The 25,263-nt window shown below is 44.8% G+C and overlaps 1 protein-coding gene across 3 annotated transcripts in view; it reads right to left on the reverse strand.

Annotated features, from left to right (window-relative positions):
- Positions 1-9,314: 9,314 nt before the first annotated feature.
- LOC144498711 (xylosyl- and glucuronyltransferase LARGE1) overlaps positions 9,315-25,263 on the reverse strand; it is a 436,258-nt gene continuing 420,309 nt past the window's right edge. For all 3 annotated transcript variants that reach the window (XM_078220258.1, XM_078220260.1, XM_078220259.1), the window contains 4 exons: positions 20,938-21,216; positions 19,625-19,771; positions 18,061-18,256; positions 9,315-13,038 (listed from right to left, as the gene is read on the reverse strand). In XM_078220258.1, the coding sequence (XP_078076384.1) occupies positions 12,841-13,038; positions 18,061-18,256; positions 19,625-19,771; positions 20,938-21,216 (820 nt within the window). In that variant the 3' untranslated portion in view covers positions 9,315-12,840. The remainder of the gene's footprint in view (positions 13,039-18,060; positions 18,257-19,624; positions 19,772-20,937; positions 21,217-25,263) is intronic.

Genomic DNA, 25,263 nt, shown 5'->3' on the forward strand with positions numbered 1-25,263 from the left:
GAAAATCAAGGACAACACTAAGGATTTTTAAAATAAATATATTAAGAAAAAAGGATTGGCTGTGGAGTAATGTGGGCCTCACAGGTAATTGTAATTGGCAATCAGGAAATGACAAAGAGCAACAACTTACATTTCTATAGCATCTTGAATGTAAGGAAACATCTCAAGGAGCTTCACAGGAGCATTATAAAACAAAGTATTACACCGAGCCACGGAAGGAGATATCAGGTCAGATGATCAAATGCTTTGTTGAAGAATTAGGGGTTTGAAGAAGTGTCGAGAGGTGCAGGGAGGGAATTCCAGAGTTTGGGACCAAGGTCATGGAAGGTATCTAATTGCTTCAATGGTGGAGAATAATAACTGGGGAAGTACAAGAGGGCCAGAATGTGAGGAGCATAGATATCTCAGAGAGTTTCAGAGTTGGAGACGATTACAGAGATAGGGGGAGGGGCAAGTTCATGGAGGGATCTATCAAAAAACAAGCATGAGAATTTAAAAATTAAACTCAATAGTTACTTTGTATCAAACTTCATAGAAGAGAATGAGGGTGAAACAAACAAATGAATGGAAATGAACTAACTGGATTCAATATAAATAATATATGGCTTTGGGAAAACAAATGACATTAAAGGTAAACAAATCTCCAGGTGTTCATAGCAGTTTTATGAAATTGTTGCTGTGAAGATAAGTATGCAGGTATAGCAAGTAGTTAGGAAGACAAGTAGTATGTTGGCCTTCATTGCAACAGGACTTGAGTATAGGAGTAAAGATGTCTTACTGCAGCTGTACAGGTGAGACACACCTGGAGTGTTGTAAGCTGTTTTAGTCTCCTTATCTAAGGAAGGATATACTTGCCATTGATGAAGTGCAGTGAAGGTTCACCAGCCTGATTCCTGGGATGGCAGGATTGTGATATGAGGAGAGATTGAGTTGTGTGGGCTTGTATTCACTGGTATTTACTAGGTATGTAAATACTTGTATTTACAAGAATGAGAGGGGATGTAACTGAAACATTAAAAAATACTGACAGGGCTGGACAGATTGGGTGTAGAGATTTTGTTTCCTCTGGCTGGAGGGTCTAGAACAAGGTATCACAGTCTCAGGATACAGGGTAGGCCACTTAAGACAGAGATGAGGAGAAACTTCTTCACTTAGAGGGTGGCAATGCTATGGAATTCTCTACCACATAAGGCTGTGGAGGCCAAGTCACTGAGTATATTTAAGAAGGAACTAGTTAGGTTTCTAGACTCTAAAGGCATCAAACATTATGGGGAGAGTGCTAGAGTATGGCGTTGAGATAGAGGATCAGCCATGATCATATTGAATGACGGAGCAGGCTCGAAGGACTGAATGGCCTACTCCTGTTTCTATTATCTGTTTTAGCAGGGGATAAAGAAACCCTTGCTTTTTGAGACTAGTAAAACAGGTAAATTAGTTTAATTTAGGGACCACAGTGTGCCTTATATATACCAAAGGTATCAATCACTATGTGCCTCCCTTATATATCATACAAAGTCTTGTCTGTATAAGCACATATATAATCATTTTAGATTTAAAGTGTATTTTTGTATTTTCTTGTGAGTTTTGGCCGACAGGCAATTCATCCCTAATAATGGGAAATAAGTTTAATTAGACAGATCACATACTTTTGGAACAATGAAGCATAAAGCATATACCCGATTATCAGGGGCAGGCCAGGCAGCTACTGGCGTCCACGGTTACTGGAATGAATAGAAGGATTCAGCTCCTAGCTGTAATAATAGCTGCAATTCAACCTCCACTGATAAAGGGACAGAAAACAGACCAGAGAAGATAGCTCCCTTCTAGTTCCCAGGACTGCAGGTGTTAGAGGCGACCCTTGAACCTACCGGATTTGCGTGGATAAGGTTACTAGGCAATGGGGGAAGAACTTCTGGCTTCAGTTGACCAACGAATTCCTAATTCTGCTCAAAGATGGAATGCTATTGGCCAAAGTCAATAAAGTGCATTAATGTAATTGGACCGTCAGCTTGGATGACATGTGGGGCGGGAGGATCAAATCTTCAGACATGTATATCTGTTGTGCTCATGTAATGTAACGTCAGAGAGAAGTTGGAATCCTCTGACCATCTCTCTCCCAGTGCGTTGGTCAATTAAAGCACGTCTTTAATGGCATACTGTCTTTCGCAAATCTGTATGTTTGCTGAGATTGGCTCAATACAAGACCCTGAAGTGGGACGCCCCGAGAAAATCCCCTTACATCTGTATTTCTACGTTTCTATGTTCGTTAGATCTTCCAAATTTTTCTTGACTCAGGGATTGTCCCTTTGAATTAGAAAATTGTCAAAGTCATTCATCTACTTAAGAACGGTAAGAAAGATGAAATAAATTATAGTCCTATTAGTCTAAAATCAGTTCTGGAGAATCTGTTACAGGGGACTGGGTGACAGAATTGTCAATATACACTTAATGAGCTGATCAGACAGACCCAGCCTACTTTGTGAAGTGTAAATTATGTCTAACAAACTAGCTTTAATGCTTTGTGAATGTGACTATAATAAGGCAATGTCTATAGAAGTTATTTATATCGATTTCCAGAAGGTTCTACTTAATGAGGTTCTACTTAAGGGACTGTTGACAGAAATAAGAGTGGCATGGAATTGGAGAAAGTTATTGACTTGGATAGGAATATTGGGTATGTTTAGCCGGATGTGACTAACAACATTCCCCAAGGATATGTACTGGGGACTTTGCTTTTTGCTGTATTTATGGATGACTTGTCGAAAGGAACAAAAGCTGTATATCTAAGTTTGTTGATGACACGTACAATAAATAGTGTAGCTGGGCGAGGAATGTGGCAAAAACCGTGGCAGATGGAATTTAATGTAGGGTAGCGGAGATAACAAAGTCAGATTATTTTCGAAATAGTGAGAAACTAGGAAGCTAAGATATGCATGCCCAAGTACAAAAATAACTAAAAGCTAGTGGACAGCTACAAAAATGATTAATAAGGCTAATGGAATGTTATCTCAAGGAGGCTGTAAGAGGTGGAAAATATTTTACAAATGCTTTGAGTTTTTTATTTATGAAATGCGGGGATTGCTGGCTGAGCCAGCATTTATTGCCCATCCCTGGTGCTGAGCCACTTTCTTGAAATGTCGCAGTCCATGTGGTGTAGGTACACCCACAGTGCTGTTTGGGAGTTCCAGGGTTTTGACCCAGCTACAGTGAAGGAACGGCAATATATTTCCAAATCAGGGTGGTGTGTCTCTTGGAGGGGAACCTCCAGGTGATGGTGATCCCAGGTATCTGCAGCCCTTGTGCCTGTAGATGGTAGCAGTTGGTGAGTTGCTGCAGTGCATCTTGTAGATGGTACGCATTGATGCCACTGTGCATTGGTGGTAGATGGGGTGCCAATCAAATGGACTGATTTGTCCTGGATGTTGCTGAGCTGTTTGAGTGCACTCCTGACTTGTGCCTTGCAGATGGTGGGCAGGCTTTGGGGAGTCAGGAGCTGAGTTACTCTCTGCAACATCTAAACTGCTCTTGTAGTTACAGTATTTATATGGCTGGTTTAGATCAGTTTCTGGTCAATAGTGACCCCCACAAAAGGTCCAATATTTTCTGGAGAGAAATAGAGTTAACCGCTGCAAACTCCAACCTCATCCATGGCTGGGATTCTCCAGTGCTGCTGCAGCGGACATAGACCACACAATCCTGCCACAGCAACCTCTGCAAGATCATTGACATACCACCATCACACGTGAAAACACCACTCACCAGGTACACGGTACATACTCATGCTACTCGACCAATTCCCGGCTTGGGTCACTGTCTGTGTGGAGTTTGCACATTCTCCTCGTGTCTGCGTGGGTTTCCTCTGGGTGCTCCGGTTTCCTCCCACAGTCCAAAGATGTGCGGGTTAGGTTGATTGGCTATGCTAAAATTGTCCCTTAGTGTCCTGAAATGTGTAGGTTAGAGGGATTAGCGGGTAAATGTGTAGGGATATGGGGGTAGGGCCCAGGTGAGATTGTGGTCGGTGCAGACTCGATGGACCGAATGGCCTCCTTCTGCACTGTAGGGTTTCTATGATTTCTATGAACGTTGTCCACCTGATAAGCTGAAGGAAAGAATATCCTGAGGCATGGTACATCAGCGAGACCATGCAGACGCTACGACAACGGATGAACGGACATCGCGCAACAATCACCAGGCAGGAGTGTTCCCTTCCAGTTGGGGAGCACTTCAGCAGTCAAGAGCATTCAGCCTCTGATCTTAAGAGAGAGCGTTCTCCAAGGCGGCCTTCAAGACACATGATAACACAGAATCACCAAGCAGAAACTGATAGCCAAGTTCTGCACGCATGAGGACGGCCTCAACTGGGATCTTGGGTTCATGTCACACTATCTGTACCCCCCACCATACTGCCTGGGTTTGCAAAATCTTACTAATTGTCCTGGCTTAAGACAATTCACACCTCTTTAACCTGTGATTATCCCTCTCTCCACACACACTGTTCATACCTGTAAAGACTTGATTACCCGTAAAGACTCACATTCTAATCTGTAATTATCTTGCAATCGTGTCTTTGCCTGTATATGCCATGTTTGTGAACTAACCTCCACCCACCTGATGAAGAAACAGTGCTCCGAAAGTTCGTGATTCCAAATAAACCTGTTGGACTTTAACTTGGTGTTGTGAGGCTTCTTACTTGTAGTGGATGTAGTTTTGACTGAATGCCAAATTCTCCATTTTCGCTGACAGCAGCGCGGGAACAGATCAGAGAATCCCAACCAACATTTCAGCAGAATAGCAATTCTAATGAAAAGTCATGACCTGAAACATTGGCTCTATGTCTCTCCACATGTGTGCCAGACCTGCTGAGTACTTCCGACACTTTCTGTTTTAACTTCGGTCTGCCAGAATCTGCAGTTTTTTGTTTTTCAATTAGGATAGTCACAACTGGAGATGATGGAGGAATGGCTGAGGGTTCCAGCAGCAGCAGGGATGAGGTAATGTTACAGAGGGGAAGTGAGTGATCTTGATAAAGGTCAACTCAAGTGGAAATGGATGCCGAGGCTGCAAATAACCTCAATTGTAAAGATTTACTGCAAGGCATGATAGCTGACAAGCCCCTCCCGACCTCTTCCCAGTGGGATTCCTGCATTAAAATAGACAGCTGAGTCAAAATGGTGTTATGCAATATGTATATTTATAGCCTTTTTCATTACAAAAATATAATTTGTGGAATTGGAGATGTGCAGGTCTGATGTGTAGAGACAGACATGTGGGCTGGGATTATCCAGCCCCATCCACCAGTGGAATCCGTCAGTCCCATCAAAAGACAATGAACGTTTGTCTGGCCCACCACATCCCGTGGTGGAACTTGCCATGACAGGGCTGGAAAATCAGAGGGGAGGGGGAATTCCAGAAAATGTTTTATTAAAGTGGAGGACAGGGGATATAACGAGAATGAAAGAGCTGCTGTTCCTCAGCAAGGAGAGTCTTGAGCCAAACCCATGTTGACTGTCTTGGGTAGCTCGCATACTCACACATGGTCTTGCAGCGTTGGTCTCACCGGTCAGCTTGACCTCCATGGGCTCCTGAAAATGGAATTGCTCCGGCTGATCAGAGTGGCGAACCGCATCAACATGCACAAGGAAACTAGTTTCTGTCGAGAACTGTTGAACTTCACCTGATAGTTTGATGCACTCAAAAGCCCAACTGGGGGCTACTGATCACTGGTGGCTCTGATCAAAACATAGGCTTCAATATAACAGCTTGAGGTACTGGGATGGGGTGGGAAGACTATATAAAGAACCAGTGGGAATTGTGACCCTCTGGAAAGCTACCCTTTGCCGATATTGGGAATCTCAAAACCTGTTGACTGTCTCAAAGTGAAAGAACACAAGGTGAGAAGTAGAGTGGGCTCCTGTCCACTCAAGCCTGTTCCACCATTCAATAATTTTGGCTAAACTTCCATATCAATTCCATTTTCTCAGCCTATCCCCATTTAACTGATGTTCAAAAGTCTAACTATCTCAATGTTCAGACTCAATGATTTGACCATTCACGACTCTCTTGATAGAAAATTCCACTTTGCTGAAATTTCTCATCTCAATAAAAAAAATGGAGGACTTCTATCCATAACTATGACCACTAGTTCCAGACTCTCCAGTCAGGCGGGGGAGGGGGGTAACGACCTTCCGGCATTTACACTGTCAAGATCTCGAAGAATTGTATGCATTTCAATGACATCATTTCTTTTCTAAATTCCAGGAAAGATGAGCGTTTTGGGTTCAATCTTGCTGCACATTGATGGATGAGAAGCTTTGGTAGTTTAGTTGTGTGTGTGTGTTCGGGGGGGGGCGGGGAAGGATTTCCTTTGACTAGAACCTGAGGGACTACGTCTGTTGTTCTGAGGGGAAACCTGAGTTCTTCACTAGCACTTTGAAGCAATATGTTAGGCCAAGCAGATGCACTCTGCCACCTGGAATGCCAAACTTCTTTGGCTTCTGGTTTCCCCTGTGGGATCGTAACAAACTTGGGGAGCTTGAGTTCAGAATAAAACTCTGAGACAGTAGAAGGGGTTCACTGGAAAGTTCCAGCTTCTAAACAAACAAGATTTCACAGTTGCTTTTGTTAAATTTTTTAATTTAAATTTTTGTTAAAGTTTTAATTTTTTAAAACTTTAAATCTTATGAAAAAGAAAAAGCAGCAGCATTTTCAACTTGCCCTGCCACCTTTAAAGATGGTGCCTTTGCAACCCAGGACTCTTTGCTCTTACACCCAGATCCAAGCATCACAGAGCCAACCAAGGCTGCTGTGCAAAAGATTGCACAAATTGGGCTGTGAATCAGCGTGGGATTTGAACTCAGACCTTTGTTGAGAGGGAATCTGTTTCTCAGAGACTTGGGACAGTTAAGATGATTTACAGGCTGCAGCAGAGTGTCGAGCTGATCAGAAGCTAAAAGCGACAGGACCTTTGAAGAATTGGCTGGCCACCAGGGGTCTGAGGAAGAAAGGACCCTGTTCCATTATTGAGTACAACTGGTCAGAATTGGAAGAGAAATAGAATTAAGGAAGAATGACAGAGATAAATTAGAGAAAGGAAAGAGATTTTTAAAAAAGAGACAAAAACACTCAAAATGGAGCATGAGTATGATTACACAAGCCTGAGTTGATGAAATGTGTCTGACTCAGAGAGAATCGTTCTTAATTTTGAATTGGTGAAGAATGATCACTTAGTACTTAAATTTAGCGAGGAGGGAATGGAGATGTACTTTGCTCCTTTGAGTAAATTACAATGAACCTGAATCAGTCAAAGGAACAGGGGGTTATAGTCCCACTATGTTTTCTAAGGAGAGTTTAGGAGGTATAACTTATCTGTTTTAGCAATCCACTGCGGAGAACTTTGGAACTGATGTGGTGCCAGATCTCGGTGTGATTAATACAGGTACATGTGGTTGTGTGAGATGCATCGACTATTTAGAGTAAAATTTACCTTTCTATTTGAAGTAACATTTGCCTGTTAATCCATGTTTCATTTGCGTTCGTTCCAAATCATCATAGAAACCATAGAAACCCTACAATGCAGAAGGAGGCCATTCGGCCCGTTGAGTCTGCACCAACCACAATCCCAAATAGGCCCTACCCTCTTATTCCTACACATTTACCCGCTAATCCCTCTAACCTACGCATTTCAAGACTCTAAGGGGCAATTTTTAGCATGGCCAATCAACCTAACCCGCACATCTTTGGACTGTGGGAGGAGACCGGCGCACCCGGAGGAAACCCACGCAGACACGGGGAGAATGTGCAAACTCCACATGAAAAGTGACCCAAGCCAGGAATTGAACCCAGGTCCCTGGAGCGGTGAAGCAGCAGTGATAACCACTGTGCTACCGTGTCACCCAATGTTAAAGTGAAAACTACAAAGAGAGAAATCCTGCTGGTAATTTCCTCATTTGGGGTCCTTCAGTAAATTTGCTTATTTTAGTTTCGAATTTCCGCATGAGGATTGTGAAAATAAAAAGGAAGAGAGTAGCTGAAATGAATACTGTCTCTTTGAAGATGAGTGTGGGGAATTAATAATGCGAAACATGGAAGGTGCTTTGATTTTTTTTTACTTGTCTTCACATAGAAGACACAAGCATCCCTGTAATAATAGTTGAAAAGTAGGGGAAAGAGGGAGGAACTTAAAATAATCATTGTCACAGGAGAAACACTAATGGGTGGTGGGGTCACAAGTCCCCTGGTACTGATGGCCTGCTTTCTCTGGTCTTAAAAAGAATTGACTTTAGAGAGAGTGGATGTATTGGTTGTAATTTTCCTCATTTCCCTAGATTATGGAGAGATGCCAGCGGATTGGAGCACTGCAAATTTAACATTTCTATTCAACAAACAAGGGAGGCAAAAGTTGAAAACTATGGCTAGCATTTTTCAGACCTGTCAGCAGTGGGCACCATTGCTGGCAGGATGTAAAAAATTTGGATCAGTTGATTTTTGGCCACTCTCCAAATTTTCCCATCCCACTCGCGATGATACCCAGCATTGGGGGAATCAGAAAATCCCACTCTCTATGGTTAGTTACCCCAACATCTATTTTTGGGAAAATGTTGGAATTCATTATTGAGGAAGTAGCAGCCGGACATTTCATAATGAAATCAAGTAGAGTACAGCAAGTAATTAGGAAGGTGGATGGAAAGTTAGTCTTTATTGCAAAGGGATGGAGTACTTAAGTAGGAAAATCTTACTACAACTGTACAGGGCATTGGTGAACCACACTGGGAGTGCAGTGTACAATTTGGGGTCCTTATTTAAAGAGGGATATGCTTGCAGTGGAGACAGTTCAGGGATTTAAGGTTCACTAGGATGATTCTTGGGATGAAGAGGTAGTCTTATGATGAAAGGTTGGGCCTATACTTATTGGAGTTTAGAATAATGAGATGACCCGTCTGAATCATGTAAAATTCTGACGGGTATTGACAGGGCAGATCCTGAGAGAATGTTTCCCTTCCTAGGGAAATCTAGAAATAGGGGGCCCAGTTTCAATGTATGGAATCTTCCATTCAAGACGGAGAGGAGAAGAAATTTCTTCTCTGAGGGTCATTCGCCTTTGAAATTCTTTTTCACAGATAGCAGCAGAGTCACTGAATATATTCAAGGCTGAGTTCAGATAGATTTTCATCTACAAGGGAGTCAATGATTCTGAGGAGCTGCTTTGGGTGCAGTTTTGCTGGATCATAAGAAAAATCACCGGTCTGTTTGATTGCTGATAAGCAGTTATTAAATATGTGTCATATTTAAGAAAGTAAGGTGAACAGTGCTACAAGTTTCATGGATTTTTAAAATATTTTTATTTATTATTCTGTCACTTGCACAATGCCAAAGTCAGAAGGCAGTTTCTGCTTCATGCCAGCTGACCATTTCTCTCAACAGTCATTCTGTCCATCGTGGTAACCAGTGAAATTTGTTGTTCAATGATTGGAAACAGGCCACCAGTCCTGTAGGCCTTCCAGTTGTCCTCCAACAGTGCTCCTAACTGCTTGACTATCCTCGAATGGCACTCCACACTGTCTCTAACTAACCTCCAGTGGGTAACCTTAGCTGTTTAACTGTCCTTCAATGGTACTCCTATCTGTCCAGCTATCCTCTGGTGGCACCCCTCACTGCCAGCTAGCTGAGCACTATTCAATAGCGCTCCTGGAGGTCCACTATCCTCCAATGGTGTTCCTAGTTGTGTGTCTTTTCTCCAAAGGTACTCCTGGCTTTCCAACTATCCTCCAATGGTGTTCCTAGCTGTGTGCGTCTTCTCCAATTGTGTTCCTGTCTGACAGTTCTCCAATGGCTCTGTAAGCTGTCTAACTATCCTCCAATGCTGCTTCTAGTTGCAGTACAATCTTTTCCAGTGTGCTCCAAAGGAGTCAACAGTTTCCCAGCGGGATTCTCTGTGTAGTTTAAAATCCTCCATTAGTACCCATGCGGTACTCCAATAGTCCCAGAGTCATTCAGCAAAGGTACTCTTAGCACTCCGCTGGATTTCTCAGTAACTCTGCAATGAATCCCCCAAACTATCTAAAATAGTACTTCAAAATCCCAATGGTGGTGACATATTTGGTCCAAAGGGTTTAACAATTGAAGCAGACCATGAGCGTACTAAACAGGCCAAATAATCTCCTGCTATATAATCCTGCAGCCAGTTGTGAGAATTTCAGAGAGTCCACACAAATAGTGGAATAACATTAACAGTCCAACAACTGAAACACTCTAATAGTGCTTCATACAATGCAAAGAATCCGCGACAATTGTATTCTCAAAGGTCCAAAGGTCCTTCACATTCATGTTCCAGTGATTCTCAAGCAATCCAACAGTCTCCCAGTGATTGTCCAGTCCAATGCAACACTGTGCTCCGATCCAAGCAACCTGAGGCTTATATAACCTAGTAATTAGTCTACTGTTTATCCACCATGCTCTCCCTGAGGACAAAAAATGTTAAAGAAGGATAATATTTATTTTTTTATACCTGAAAGGTACAGTCAGATTATTTTAATGAGACACCAAAAGATGTTGACGTCTCTTTTTGTCACTCACCTTGACAATTGGTTTCATTAAAGTGGATTCATTGTGAGGGTAGGGCAGGGACTACATGACAAACGGTACAAGGAGTAATCCGAGTACCTTGGCATCTCCCATAGTATGATGCCTGACGGGGTTTCGATAAGGGCATATGGAAGCTAAAACTTCAACTACTTTTCAAAACTTGACGGACCCCAACATCAAGGAAACATGGTCTTTCGAACAGTTGATGCACATATCAGTAGTCTGGAGCAGGTAGGGTAGAACACTGGAAAAGAGACACTGAGACGGGGCAGGGGTTCACCAGTGCACGAGGCTGAGAATTGACCAGTCAGGCTACTAATTGCACATCCCCCCAAAAGATCACATACAGATTGCACTACCATGAATTCTCCCTCGATTTGGTGGATTTCTTGAGGAGAACCACACGATGGGTTTGGATGAAGGAACCCATTTGACCATGTTCTCTCAAAATCATTCTGACCATCTTCCCGGTGCTGCACCCCCATTGCTTCTTGCACTAACCTAGTGTCCTGACCTTAATCGCCTTTAGCAGCAACCCATCTCAATGGGTGAACTCCCTGTGCCTCCTTCCCGGTCATCTTGTCCTGAATATGCATAGGGGCTGTACGAAAAAATTCATTGCAAGTCTCGTGGCGAGATAATGTGCATTTCGTATGGTGGGACATCAACTGAATTTACCACCTTGCCACGAACTCAAGTGGGGGGTTGGGGGGTGGGGGTGGGGTCACATCGTGTCGTTCTGGCTTCCTTTTCCACCCTCAATTTGACCTGAACTTCAACATCAAGAGCAGTTTTAAGTCTTTAGTGATTTCAATTTGACAGCCGCAGGAAATTTAGAAATGGCTTGATATTAACTGTGAAGTTTTAAATATGAAACCCCCATGATAATGTTGAGAAATCTTCCTCCTCAGACCCATCAATAAGTAAAAATTTTAGCAATCGCCATATTTCAAAAATTTGGTCAATAGACCCAAATTAGGGTCAGGAATATATGTCAACATCCCCCATTCACATTAATTCATCCCTGATGAACTCAGTATCACAAATTACTCCTATCCTCGATGAACAAGGGGATCCGAATCTACTGACTAAGTCAAATTAAGTAAGATTTTACACACCAAAGCATGATTCTTGGGTAAGTTCTGCTTCATTTCCTTTCACAAAAATTGACAATTGTCACAGCCGTATTATTTTCAGATTTGAATCCTGAAAACCAACTCTGCTCATTGGGAGCAGCACAGCTTCTTCCCCAAACCAAGCAGCACCAGCCACTTGCAAGGGAAATTCAACCTCCAACGCAATGAGGAGGAGTCAAAACTTTGCTTCAAGATTTCCGTTTGTCATTGGAAACACCCACCATCAACTGTGCCCACTCCTGACCCTCATCAGGTCCCTCTTCCTGAAACATCAACTCTAATTTCTCCCTCCACAGATGCTGCCAGACCTGCTGAGCACTTCCAGCATTTTCTGTGCTCATTTCCAGCATCCGCGTTATTTTGCTTCTGTTTGACTGAGAGATTGGATATTCGGACGTTCGAAGTTCTGGATCGAGCAGGATTTTGGTCGCTCATTGTCTCCTAACACTCCGAGTGTATTGACGGTGCTTTCACAAGCGGAAGGTGACGGGGCTGAGGCTGGGCCCTTGAACTTGCCTGAGGCAGCAGGGAAATCAGGATAGTGCAGGAACCCCCCCCTCCCCTCTAACAACGGCAAAAGATGGTCAAAGAAAATCAACAGTGCTGTCGTTCGTCGACGCTAGTTGCTAGGTTACAGCAGCCCAGGGACAGCACTGCTGTTACAGGTCTTTACTGTGCCCTGCTATTCTTGTCTCCTTTGGGTTCGCTAGGCCGCAACAACAAAGTGTTAAGCACTTGAAGGAGTGCACTCAAGGGCAGAGCCCCTCTGAATAATTAAGGAGCAACATTGTGGGGGCACTTGCTGCACTAAAGCCTGGACCATCCCACACTCCCATCTGAAAGAGGCTGCAAGGCCATCAGTGACCTGCCTTAAGGGCAAGGCAATAAGATGGGGTGGAATGGTGGAGAGGCCTTAAAAAGCAAACAAAAGGAATACTGTAACAGCGCCTTGGAGGACTCAAAGTAAGCTCTTGTAAGTATGACTCTTCTACCCAAATCCTGACAGTTGGCGGGTACACACGTAAATTTTGGTTTCCATTTTTGCACGACTGGCTGTACACGGCGCCCCCATTTCACTCCTCGCAGTGTTTTAAGTGAAGTCAGCCAAGGACAGTCTGGATGCTCAGCTGTTATTTTCCGCAGTCAGGTATTTGAGTGCCGCAAACCCGTAGCGACGTGACATGTCCTGCTGGAACTCCTCCTTCAGCGTCTTCAGGCAAATTCGATATTGCTTGTTGGAACGGAATTTGGTGATGTCGAAGCTGGGGGCGTGAGGCATGTGGATCATGTAAGCGTTGGGAAGGACGATAAACTCATATTCCTGCAACACAGAGAGAGAGAGATAGAACATAGAACATAGAAAGCCACAGCACAAACAGGCCCTTCGGCCCACAAGTTGCGCCGATCACATCCCCACCTCTAGGCCTATCTATAGCCCTCAATCCCATTAAATCCCATGTACTCATCCAGAAGTCTCTTAAAAGACCCCAACGAGTTTGCCTCCACCACCACCGACGTCAGCCGATTCCACTCACCCACCACCCTCTGAGTGAAAAACTTACCCCTGACATCCCCCCTGTACCTACCCCCCAGCACCTTAAACCTGTGTCCTCTCGTAGCAACCATTTCAGCCCTTGGAAATAGCCTCTGAGAGTCCACCCTATCCAGACCCCTCAACATCTTGTAAACCTCTATCAGGTCACCTCTCATCCTTCGTCTCTCCAGGGAGAAGAGACCAAGCTCCCTCAACCTATCCTCATAAGGCATGCCCCCCAATCCAGGCAACATCCTTGTAAATCTCCTCTGCACCCTTTCAATGGCTTCAACATCTTTCCTGTAATGAGGTGACCAGAACTGCGCGCAGTACTCCAAGTGGGGTCTAACCAGGGTCCTATAAAGCTGCAGCATTATCTCCCAACTCCTAAACTCAATCCCTCGATTAATGAAGGCTAGTACGCCATACGCCTTCTTGACCGCATCCTCCACCTGCGAGGCCGATTTAAGAGTCCTATGGACCCGGACCCCAAGGTCCTTCTGATCCTCTACACTGCTAAGAATGGTACCCTTCATTTTATACTGCTGCTCCATCCCATTGGATCTGCCAAAATGGATCACTACACACTTATCCGGGTTGAAGTCCATCTGCCACTTCTCCGCCCAGTCTTGCATTCTATCTATGTCTCGCTGCAACTTCTGACATCCCTCCAAACTATCCACAACACCACCTACCTTGGTGTCGTCAGCAAACTTACCAACCCATCCCTCCACTTCCTCATCCAGGTCATTTATGAAAATGACAAACAGCAAGGGTCCCAGAACAGATCCCTGGGGCACTCCACTGGTCACTGACCTCCATGCAGAGAAAGACCCCTCCACAGCCACTCTCTGCCTTCTGCAGGCAAGCCAGTTCTGGATCCACAAGGCAACAGCCCCTTGGATCCCATGCCCTCTCACTTTCTCAAGAAGTCTTGCATGGGGGACCTTATCGAACGCTTTGCTGAAGTCCATATAGACCACATCCACCGCTCTTCCTTCGTCAATGTGCTTGGTCACATTTTCAAAGAACTCAACCAGGCTCGTAAGGCACGACCTGCCCCTGACAAAGCCGTGCTGACTACTTTTGATCATACTAAACTTCTCTAGATGATCATAAATCCTGTCTCTCAGGATCCTCTCCATCAACTTACCAACCACTGAGGTTAGACTCACCGGTCGGTAATTTCCCGGGCTGTCCCTGTTCCCTTTCTTGAATATAGGGACCACATCCGCAATCCTCCAATCCTCCGGAACCTCTCCCGTCTCCATCGACGATGCAAAGATCATCGCCAAAGGCTCCGCAATCTCCTCCCTCGCCTCCCACAGTAACCTGGGGTACATCCCATCCGGTCCCGGCGACTTACCAACCTTGATGCCATTCAATAGTTCCAACACATCCTCTTTCTTTATGTCCACATGCTCGATCCTTTCTGTCCTCCGCAATCCAGCAGTACAACCACCCAGATCCCTTTCCACCGTGAATACCGAGGTAAAGTATTCATTAAGCAGCTCCGCCATTTCTAACGGTTCCGCACAAACTTTTCCCCCTTCACCTTTTAAGGGTCCTATGCCTTCACATCTCATCCTTTTACTCTTGACATATTTGTAGAAAGCCTTGGGATTCTCCTTAATCTTACCCGCCAAGGCCTTCTCATGACCCCTTCTCGCTCTCCTAATTTCCTTCTTAAGCTCCTTCCTACATCGCGTATACTCCTCTAAATCCTTAACACCTCCTAGCTAGGTGGAGAACACCCTTTGAGATATGTACAGTAGACTGGTTATTGTGGTTTTACCAACTCTGGGACAGTAGGTGAAGGGTTTGAATCCTGCTCTCAATAATCAAATGAGGGATGACAAAAATTGAGTCAACAGATGGTGTCTGACATCCAGGGTGGTATTCCCAGTCAGACAATTGGCCTGTGGCCTACTCTAGACAGCCCCACTCCAAATACTGCAATGAGGTCCAACATGTAGCTGATGGGTGCTGGGGTTCCTCTTTTGACAAGGGGAGCTGGGCTCCTTTAGTCTGGGTTGCAGTCACTAGCCCAAGGCCAATAAAATCAAAATAATCCCGACAGTACAGGAGGCCATTCAGCCCATTGAGTCTGCTTCGACTCTCCGACAGAGCATCCCAACCAGGCCCTATCCCCGTAACCACACGCATTTACCTCACTAATCCCCCTAAACCACACATCCTGGGGCACTAAACACAATTTAGCATAGCCAATCCACGTAACCTGCAGATCTTTGGACTGTGGAAGGAAACCGGAGCACCAGGAGGAAACCCACGCAGACACGGGGAGAATGTGCAAACTCCACACAGACAGTGACCGAAGGCCAGGTTCGAACCCAGGTCCCTGGCGCTGTGAGGCAGCAGTGCTAACCAATGTGCCACCCCCTACCATTATGCTGCCACAGGTTAGTGAGCAAGTCTGGGCTTATCAGGGCTTCAAGTGCTGCACCACATAGACTGTCCTGTCCACCAAGCAGGCCATGACGAGAGCTTTACAGAGGCCCCGATCAATATTAACGAAGTCTGTTTGTCAGCAAAATGTTATATTTTGGAATTAAAAATGCAACTTAAAGCTTAAATGTAAATCCTGCCTTCTTTTAATGAGGACAAGGTGCTTGTGTAACAGCTTTGGACCTTTATTAATCTGAGATTTTAATTGGCTCTGTTACGTGATTTCATTAGGATCTCGGTAACACATAATTTAAGAGGTGGTGATATTTTTATCCCAAAACCACTGAACTTTAAAAAAAACACACTGACAGTATCATTATAATTACAGTTAGATATTAAAGCAAAGAGGGTCGGGGAGTTACTTGGTCAATGTGTATCCCTTAGCCAACAGCAGTAAAATAGTTGACCTGCTCATTATCTCAATGCTGTTTGTGGGATCTTGCTGTGCACAGAGTGGCTGCAACTTTTTCCTACATTTCAGCAGCGACCGCACTCCCGAAAAGAACTCAATTGGCTGTGACACGTTGTGGGATGTTCTCATCATCAAAGGTGCTAAAAGTATGCGGAGATCTTTCATTCCCACATGCATTGCGGCATGGTAGCGCAGTGGTTAGCACTGCTGCTTCACAGCTCCAGGGACCTGGGTTCGATTTCCGGCTTGGGTCACTGTCTGTGTGGAGTTTGCACATTCTCCCTGTGTCTGTGTGGGTTTCCTCCGGGTGCTCCGGTTTCCTCCCACAGTTCAAAGATGCGCGGGTTAGGTTGATTGGCCATGCTAAATTGCCCCTTAGTGTCCCACGATGCATAGGTTAGAGGGATTAGTGGGTAAATATGGGGATAGGGCCTGGATGGTATTGTGGTTGGTGCAGACTCGATGGGCCGAATGGCCTCTTTCTGCACTGTAGGGTTTCTATGATTGCACTGTCAGAGGTGCTGTCTTTCAGATGGGACATTAAGCCAAGATGACGGCTGCCCTTCAAGTGGTCATGGAAGACCCCATGACACTATTTTGAAGAAGAGCAGGGGAATTCTCAGTGTCCTGGCCCCATATTTACTTCTCCCTCGGCCAATGCTTTCCAACTTTTACAGATGCACCATAGAAAGCATTCTTTCTGGTTGTACCACAGCTTGGTATGGCTCCTGCTCTGCCCAAGATCGCAAGAAACTACAAAAGGTCGTGAATGAAGCCAGTCCATCACACAAACCAGCCTCCCATCCATTGACTCTGTCTACACTTCCCGCTGCCTCGGCAAAGCAGCCAGCATAATTAAGGACCCCACGCACTCCCGACATGCTCTTATCCACCTTCTTCCATCGGGAAAAAGATACAAAAATCTGAGGACATGTACCAATTGACTCAAGAACAGCTTCTTCCCTGCTGCCATCAGACTTTTGAATGGACCTACCTTGCATTAAGTTGATCTTTCTCTGCACCCTAACTAAGACTGTAACACTGCATTCTACACTCTCATTTCCTTCTTAATTAATGGTCCATTCAAAAGTCTGATGGCAGCAGGGAAGAAGCTGTTCTTGAGTCAATTGGTACATGTCCTCAGATTTTTGTATCTTTTTCCCGATGGAAGAAGGTGGATAAGAGCATGTCGGGGGTGCGTGGGGTCCTTAATTATGCTGGCTGCTTTGCCGAGGCAGCAGGAAGTGTAGACAGAGTCAATGGATGGGAGGCTGGTTTGTGTGATGGACTGGGCTTTGTCTGTATAACGCATAAGAAACAATACTTTTCATTGTGTACTAATACATGTGACAATAATAAATCAAATCAAAATCAAATATCGGGAAGATCGACTATCTAGTCATGACCTCACTGCCGCTTGTGGGAGCACAAATTAGCTGCTGCGCTTCCTACAACAGTGACTACTCTTCAAAAATAGTACAACGGCTGGGTGTCCTGAGGTGGTGGAAAATTCTAGCGAAATGCATGCCTGTCATTTATTTTCTGCCTTTCTAAGTTTGGATTGTGAGCTTTCTGGGACAGGATGACAGGTACCGAGTGGAGAATGAATGAACGAGCCTCTAACAGAGTTACGTCCTGAGAAATCTCCGTCTCTAATCGGGCAAGCTAAGCACCGCACGGCTTTATTTTAAGGTATGGAACTTTCAGGTGAAATATCGGGCTAAAGCTGGTGGTGACAGTGATGGGAGCAATTTGGAATGATGGATCAATGGAATCACACAAGAAGCACACTGTGCATTAGAGTACATCAGCAAAAGAGTGATCTCCCCCATTCTATATAGCTTTCAGTGTCATAAATAAAAGCAGCTGACAGGAAAGTCTGAAACTACTCTGTTTGCCTAAGGATACTGCAATAAGATGGATTACGGTACCTGTGCATCCAGCTCCATGACATGTGCTACTTTATTCCAGCCAAAACCGACAAACCTCCTGTCATACTCCGGGCAGTCGCGCCTTACTACAACGTAAGGCTCAAAGTCTGCCTCCCAGTTTACGTGATAGGGGGTGGTGGCTGTCCGCCATTTGGCAAAGTTCGTTGGAGCGTGACCCTTGGTCCAAACGTGATACCTGCAGAGCAGAAATCAGGATAATGAGCCCCAGCAAGTTGCACTCCGTGTCCACGGTGAGCATGATCAGGAGAGTGGGATTTGACGGTATACTTAATGGTCAGCATAATGAGGTAAAGCCATAAATTATACAACTAGAATACTTCTTTTACCCCGTCTTTCCACCTGAATTGGCAGCTTTACTCAAACTGCAGTCACAAACTATGACCCTCACACCACTCAGGGGATTAGATGGGATTAGACGCAGGTTTAAGTATGCATTAACAAGATACCATTTACTTATTTCTTCTCGCAGTCACTCAACCGTAATGAGGTCCAAACGAGAGAGAATGCACAGCTGTTATGTCCCAAAATAAATGTTAAAAGTAATGATTAACGCCTTACCGCTGACACAAGTAACAGCCCATTTTAAACATGGGAGTGTTTTATGAGGAATGGACCGAGAAAAGTCAGCCAACAAACTGTCCCATCAAACTCATGTAGCTGCTGGGAGATTAGGAAGAGGGTTTCTTTAGGATGTTGTACGCAACAAAATTGGACACATGCCCTTGAGGAACCCTTTTACGATTGCGTTTCAGTCAACAGAGGAACGATTGCAAGTGGAGGTGCAGTCAATCCCTGCCTCACCAGTTCAGCCTATTCATAGAATCCTACAGTGCAGGAGGCCATTCAGCCCATCGAGTCTGCACCGACCACAATCCCACCTAGGTCCTATCCCCATATCCCCATGCATTAACCCTAGCTAGTCCCCCTGACACAAAGGGGCAATTTAGCATGGCCAATCCACCTAACCCACCCATCTTTGGACTCACTGTATTCATTTGGGATCATTTGTTAACAGCATTTTTTGGTAGGCTACAATGCAGATGTCATTTCCAGGAGGCATGGTTTTGACCATTTGGACCACGGTGGACTTTTCTTCTAATCCCTATGCAGCATTTCTAATCTCGCTGGGAATTGGGCTGCATTTCCTATCCACCCTGTCATGCTGGATTCTTCTTCCCCCTTCCCCCATTAAGGGGGTTATGATTCCACAGGCAGCTGCCTCTCCTCTGGCAGATCACAGAAATGTGATCACTGTGGGGCTATTTGACTGCTGAGGTGTCACAGTCAGAACTGTATTGGTCCTCACTTGAAATCTACCCATGACCACTTTCCAATAGGGGCAGTCATTTGGCAGATATCAGGTGCTGGCAACTCTAGTTCATGTTCCCCCTCCGTAGTCCAGAGGTACTGAGGCCAAGTGCTGATGGCCTGGCGGAAATCAAGTGTAACAAATTTTGTACAAATGTATATTAACGCATGATATTGCATACATCGAGTTATAAATATGTTACAGGTATAAAATTCTAACCTCTTCAAGCATTACCTAAAAGTGAAGAGTGTTCCCATGTCTAACATGGACAATAACTCCGCTTTAGATTTTGGGAAGGACAGGCGATAGCGGAGAGTCTCAAATGCTGGCACAATTAGAGCTTTCTTTGTGTTAGCCATATCGAGCTGGACAACAGACCTCCTGCAAGAGAAGGACACACACACACAGTGTCGTCAAAACTGCAAATAATTCAGATCACATAATACAATCCAGGGTACTGTGTAGAAAAGGAGGAGAGGGAAGTGGGGGGGATGGAGGAAACATGGGGGAGGGAGATGGAAATGGCCTCTGCCCATGCCTCCCTTGCAGTACTGGCATATTCCTGCAGGTGGTAGTACTGACCCACTGAACAGCACCACTCCTCAGAAGAAGGTGCCCGCCCATTATAGCTCGGAGGAATAAGCACGTCTCCCCCTCATTATTCCAGGATTATTGGATTATTCCTGGGGTGGGGGGGTGGGGAGGAGGTTGTGGTGGTGACTACACGCAGTGCATATCAGGGGACAAAGTCTCAGCATCAACTCATTTATCTGCAATTCCTAAATATGTTCTGATGTATTTCGCTTTCGTTAAGAGTTTCATCTTGATACTTGGATGTGGGTGTTGCTGGTTGGGCCAGCATTTGTTACCCAACCCTAACTACCCTTGAACTGGGTGGCTTGCTGGGCCCGCGCATTCAGAATCAACCACATTGCTGTGGTTGTGGGGTCACATGTCGGCAGTCCAGAAAAGGGTAGCCGATGTTAGCGAACCAGATGGATTTTTACAACAATCAATCCCATTACAGAGATTAGCTTTTTGAGTCCAGGTTTTATCAATTGAATTTAAATTCCACCAGCTGCCATGGTGGGATTCGAACCCGTGTCCCCAGAGCATTGGATTATTAATGCAGTTACATTACCACAGTGCCACCGTATGAAGACAGTGTTCCCAATTATGGGAGACCAGAACGATGGTCCCTAATGAATCCAATAGGGAATCAGGAGAAACCTCTTTACCCAGAGAGTGGCTAGAATGTGGAACTTGCCACCCCTGGTTGAGGTGACTGGCATTTATGGAGAAACTAGATAAACACAGAGAAGGGAATGGAAGTTTATGCTGATCGGGTGAGATCAAGAGGAGCAGGAGGAGGTTTCTGTGGATCATAAACACTAGCACGGGGCAGTTGGGCCGAATGGCCAGTTTCATTGTCCTACACAGTTTGGTACAATTACATTTCCACTGCTGCCACCATTAGGCCCAATGTTTGTGCTGTCATTGGCAACTGTGACCATGCCCTGTGGTGACCATTCAACCAGTTTCATTACCTGAGGTACTCATAGAGACCATACATAGGGAGGAAGTCGATGTCCGACAGGAACATGTAGGGCGTGTTGACATGCTTCATTGCTATGTTTCGCAGCAGATTGACAGGGTAAAACTGTCCTTCCTTGTAGACAATGTGGTAGCCAACGTTGCTCCTGCTCATCAGAACCTCAGAGCCCTGGGCGTAGCGGAGGAACTGTTGGGCCTCAGCGTCAGACAGGTAAAGAGCAAGGCTGATCGGGCCCTCCCAGTGCTTACAGATTGCCTCCAACATCTGCAGCCTGAGGGAAGAGCAAAGTTAGTTGACAGTGAGCATTTGTTAAAGGGAATACAGTAAGAAATTTGCAAAGGATATTAGGGCTAACACAAAAAGTTGTACGATTGCCTTCAAAGGGTTCGAATAGTCAAAGGCAATGGGGGGGGGGCCTTTGAAAATAGATACAAGTCAGATAAAGAGATCTAGGGGTACATGTTCATAACTCCTTGAAAGTGGAGTCACAGGTGGACAGAGTGGTGAAGAAGGCATTCGGCATGCTTGGTTTCATCGGTCAGAACATTGAATACAGCAGTTGGGATGTCTTGTTAAAGTTGTACAAGACATTGGTATGGCCACACTTGGAATGCTGTGTGCAATTCTGTTCACTCTATTATAGAAAGGACATTATTAAACTAGAAAGAGTGCAGAAAAGATTTACTAGGATGCTACCGGGACTTGATGGTTTGTGTTATAAGGAGAGGCTGGAAAGACTGGGAATTTTTTCTCTGGAGCATAGGAGGCTTAGGGGTGACCTTGTAGAGGTCTATAAAATAATGAGGGGCACAGATCAGCTAGATAGCCAATATCTTTTCCCAAAGGTAGGGGAGTCTAAAACTAGAGGGCATAGGTTTAAGGTGAGAGGGGAGAGATACAAAAGTGTCCAGAGGGGCAATTTTTTCACACAGAGGGTGGTGAGTGTCTGGAACAAGCTGCCAGAGGTAGTAGTAGATGCGGGTACAATTTTGTCTTTTAAGAAGCATTTAGATAGTTACATGGATAAGATGGGTATAGAGGGATATGGGCCAAATGCAGGCAATTGGGATTAGCTTAGGGGTTTAAAAAAAAGGGCGGCACGGACAAGTTGGGCCGAAGGGCCTGTTTCCATGCTGTAAACCCCTATGACTCTATGAGGTCATGGTTCTAACAAAAATAAAGGAATGGCAAATTTGTGGAGGATTTAGTATCTGTCGACCTTCACAGCAGAGGATGAGGATAATATTCCTAACATTCCTGGGGAACCAATAATGAATCAATGATTGGGATTCACTAAAATTGATGGCATCAAAACAACAGTATTGTAGATATTATGGTATTAAATCTAACAATCCACAAGATCAGCTGGTTTCCACTTCAGGATTTTTATAGAAATGAGAGAGAAATTTCCAGAAAATTTAGAAATAATCTGCATGCCTCCCGATTCAGGAATTGTCCTTATAGATTGAATAACTGCAGATATAATTCCATTACTTAAGACAAGCAGGAGAGAGAAACAAGGAATGATGGATCTGTTGTCTACATCTGTTGTGAGGATGGCACATGTAAGGTCCTGAGGGGGATTGACAGGGTGGATGTGGAGAGGATGTTTCCTCTTGTGGGAGAATCTAGAACCAGGGGTCACTGTTTAAAAATAAGGGATCACCCATTTAATTAGAGACGAGGAGAATTTTATTCTCTCAGAGGGACATCAGTCTCTGGAACTCTCTTCCTCAAAAGGCAGTGAAAGCCGAGTCTTTGAATAATTTTCAAGGCAGAGCTAGATAGATTCTTGATTAACAAGGGCGGGGTGAAAGGTTATTGGGGGTAGGCAGGAATGTGGGTTGAGATCGACCATAATCCTAGTGAATGACAGAGCAGGAACAAGGGGCCGAGTGGCTTACTCCTGCTCCTAATTTGTGCGCTTGTATTGCAATCTATAAATAAGGACAGTGTAACTGAGCACTTTGGGAAATCTGAGCTAATTCAAGAGATGATTTGTAAAGGGTAGATCAGGCCTAATGAAGCCAATTGAATCTTTTTGAGAAAATCACAGAGGATATAGTTTATATGGACTTGCAGATGGCATTTAATATGGTTTCACACAAGAGACTGCTAGCTAAAGTTAAAGTTAATGGAATTGAAGGCAGAATATTCAATATTGGGTGGGATTTATTGAAAGGGTATGATGAATGGTTTCTCTCAAAGATCGGTGCTGAAGCCTTAACTAGTCACTATACTTGTCGATGACTTAGATAACAGACCCAAGTTTGCCATTAACATGATGATGGATGATATGTTAAGTAGACAGGAACATAGAATTACAAAAACAGGATTTTAACACAGGCAAAAATGAGGGCACCCATTTTGGACCTAAAAAATGGGAAAGATTTATTTAAATAGAGAAATGTTTGGAACCACAGCGTTCCAGAGGCATTTAAGGGTCCATGGACACAGGCAAAAACAAAGCGAACTCACCAAAGGCTAATGAAACCTTTGCTTTTATGCCCAAAAGTCTTGCTACAACTATTCAAAGGCCTCCACATCAGGAGGAGTGTATAACCCCGGGCACATCACCTTAGAACCGATATTCTCCTCCTCCAGGTACCGTACCTAAGAGGGTGCTGGCGACCTGGACTTCTATTGGATTGATCCATGATTAGACAAAGTCCTGCAGGTTTGTTGTTATCCTTTGGTGTCATCTGCCCAGGAAACGGTAGCACAATGGTTAGCACTGCTGCTTCACAGCTCCAGGGACCTGGGTTCGATTCCCGGCTTGGGTCACTGTCTGTGTGGAGATTGCACATTCTCCTCGTGTCTGCGTGGGTTTCCTCCGGGTGCTCCGGTTTCCTCCCACAGTCCAAAAATGTGCGGGTTAGGTTGATTGGCCATGCTAAAATTGCCTCTTAGTGTCCTGAGGTGTGTAAATTAGGGCGATTAGTGGGTAAATATGTAGGGATATGGGGGTAGGGCCTGGGTGAGATTGTGGTCGGTGCAGACTCGATGGGCTAAATGGCCTCTTTCTGCACTGTAGGGTATCTATCTATCTATCTATGAACTCCCCCGCTCTGACCGCCTGTCATCTAGTGTATTGCAAGGGCTTACAAGCTGATAACCAACCTGTTTTGGCCGTGTTATGAACACACCTTGCTTGGCCATTAAGTCCTGGGGTGGGACTCGAACCCGGAGCTTTTGGCTCAGAGGCAGGGACGCTACCCACTGCGCCACAAGACCTCCTCATTGAAAGGATAAATTCTCCTTGAGAAAAGCTTGGAAACACTTCTTCACATGAAGGATGGTAGAATTGTCGAACTCTCTCTCACAGCAAGCAATGAATGCTGTCTCGGTTAATCATTTTAAATCTGAGATCGATAGATTTTGGCTGGCTGACAGTGTTAAGGAATAGGGAGCTGTGGGGAGTGGATGGCATTATGGTACACATGATCTCATTGACTGGCAGGAATAGGGTTGAGGGGCTGAATGGTGCCCTCCTATGTTCCTAACACATGGTTATTATGAAAATATAACCTCTGAAGAAAATTATTCGAAGAGGGCTCTGTTGCAATCCAATCCCCACCACTTAAAAATGTTGATGGTTAAAATTAAACTCAGTTAAAACGTGATAACCATTCTCCAAAGGTTTTATAGTGTCTCAAATGCTCCATTTATTCCAGACATAAATTGTTGTGCTTACTCAGTAGTTTGTTCGGGGGCATTGAATGCAAGAACAAACATTAACTAAATAGTAAAAGCAAAATACTGTCACTGCTGGGGAATTGAAATGAAAACTGAAAATGATGGAAATACTCAGCAGGTCAGGCAGCATCTGTGGAGAGACCCATCATTGGAACTGGAACAAGTGGGAGATGTGACACTGTGGGTGAGTCTTCCTCAGCACCCTCTCCCCCTTCACACTGCACCTTCCTACACAAACACAGAAGATACTCTTTTACCTCCTCCCTTTCCATTGTCGAGGGCCCCAAACGTTCCTTGCAGGGACCACCTGCATTCACTGCTCACAATGTGGTTCCCACTACTCTGCAGGGGGTAGACACAGGCTGAGTGACCACTTTGTGGAACACCACTGTTCAGTCTGCGAGTGTGACCCCGAGCTTCCACGCACCTGTTATTCTAAATGTTTACCTTGCTCTCACTCTGACTTCTCTCTGTTCTCGGTGTCCTGCACTGCTGTTAATGACGCTCAGTGGAAGTTGAGGAGCAGCCCCTCATCTTTCAATTAGGCACGTTACAGACTCAACATTGAATTCAATAATTTCCAACAGCCTCAGCCTCCATTTTCCCAAATAACAGCTGCTGG

This window comes from Mustelus asterias, chromosome 9 (genome assembly GCF_964213995.1).
Source record: "Mustelus asterias chromosome 9, sMusAst1.hap1.1, whole genome shotgun sequence".
Lineage (NCBI taxonomy): Eukaryota > Metazoa > Chordata > Chondrichthyes > Carcharhiniformes > Triakidae > Mustelus > Mustelus asterias.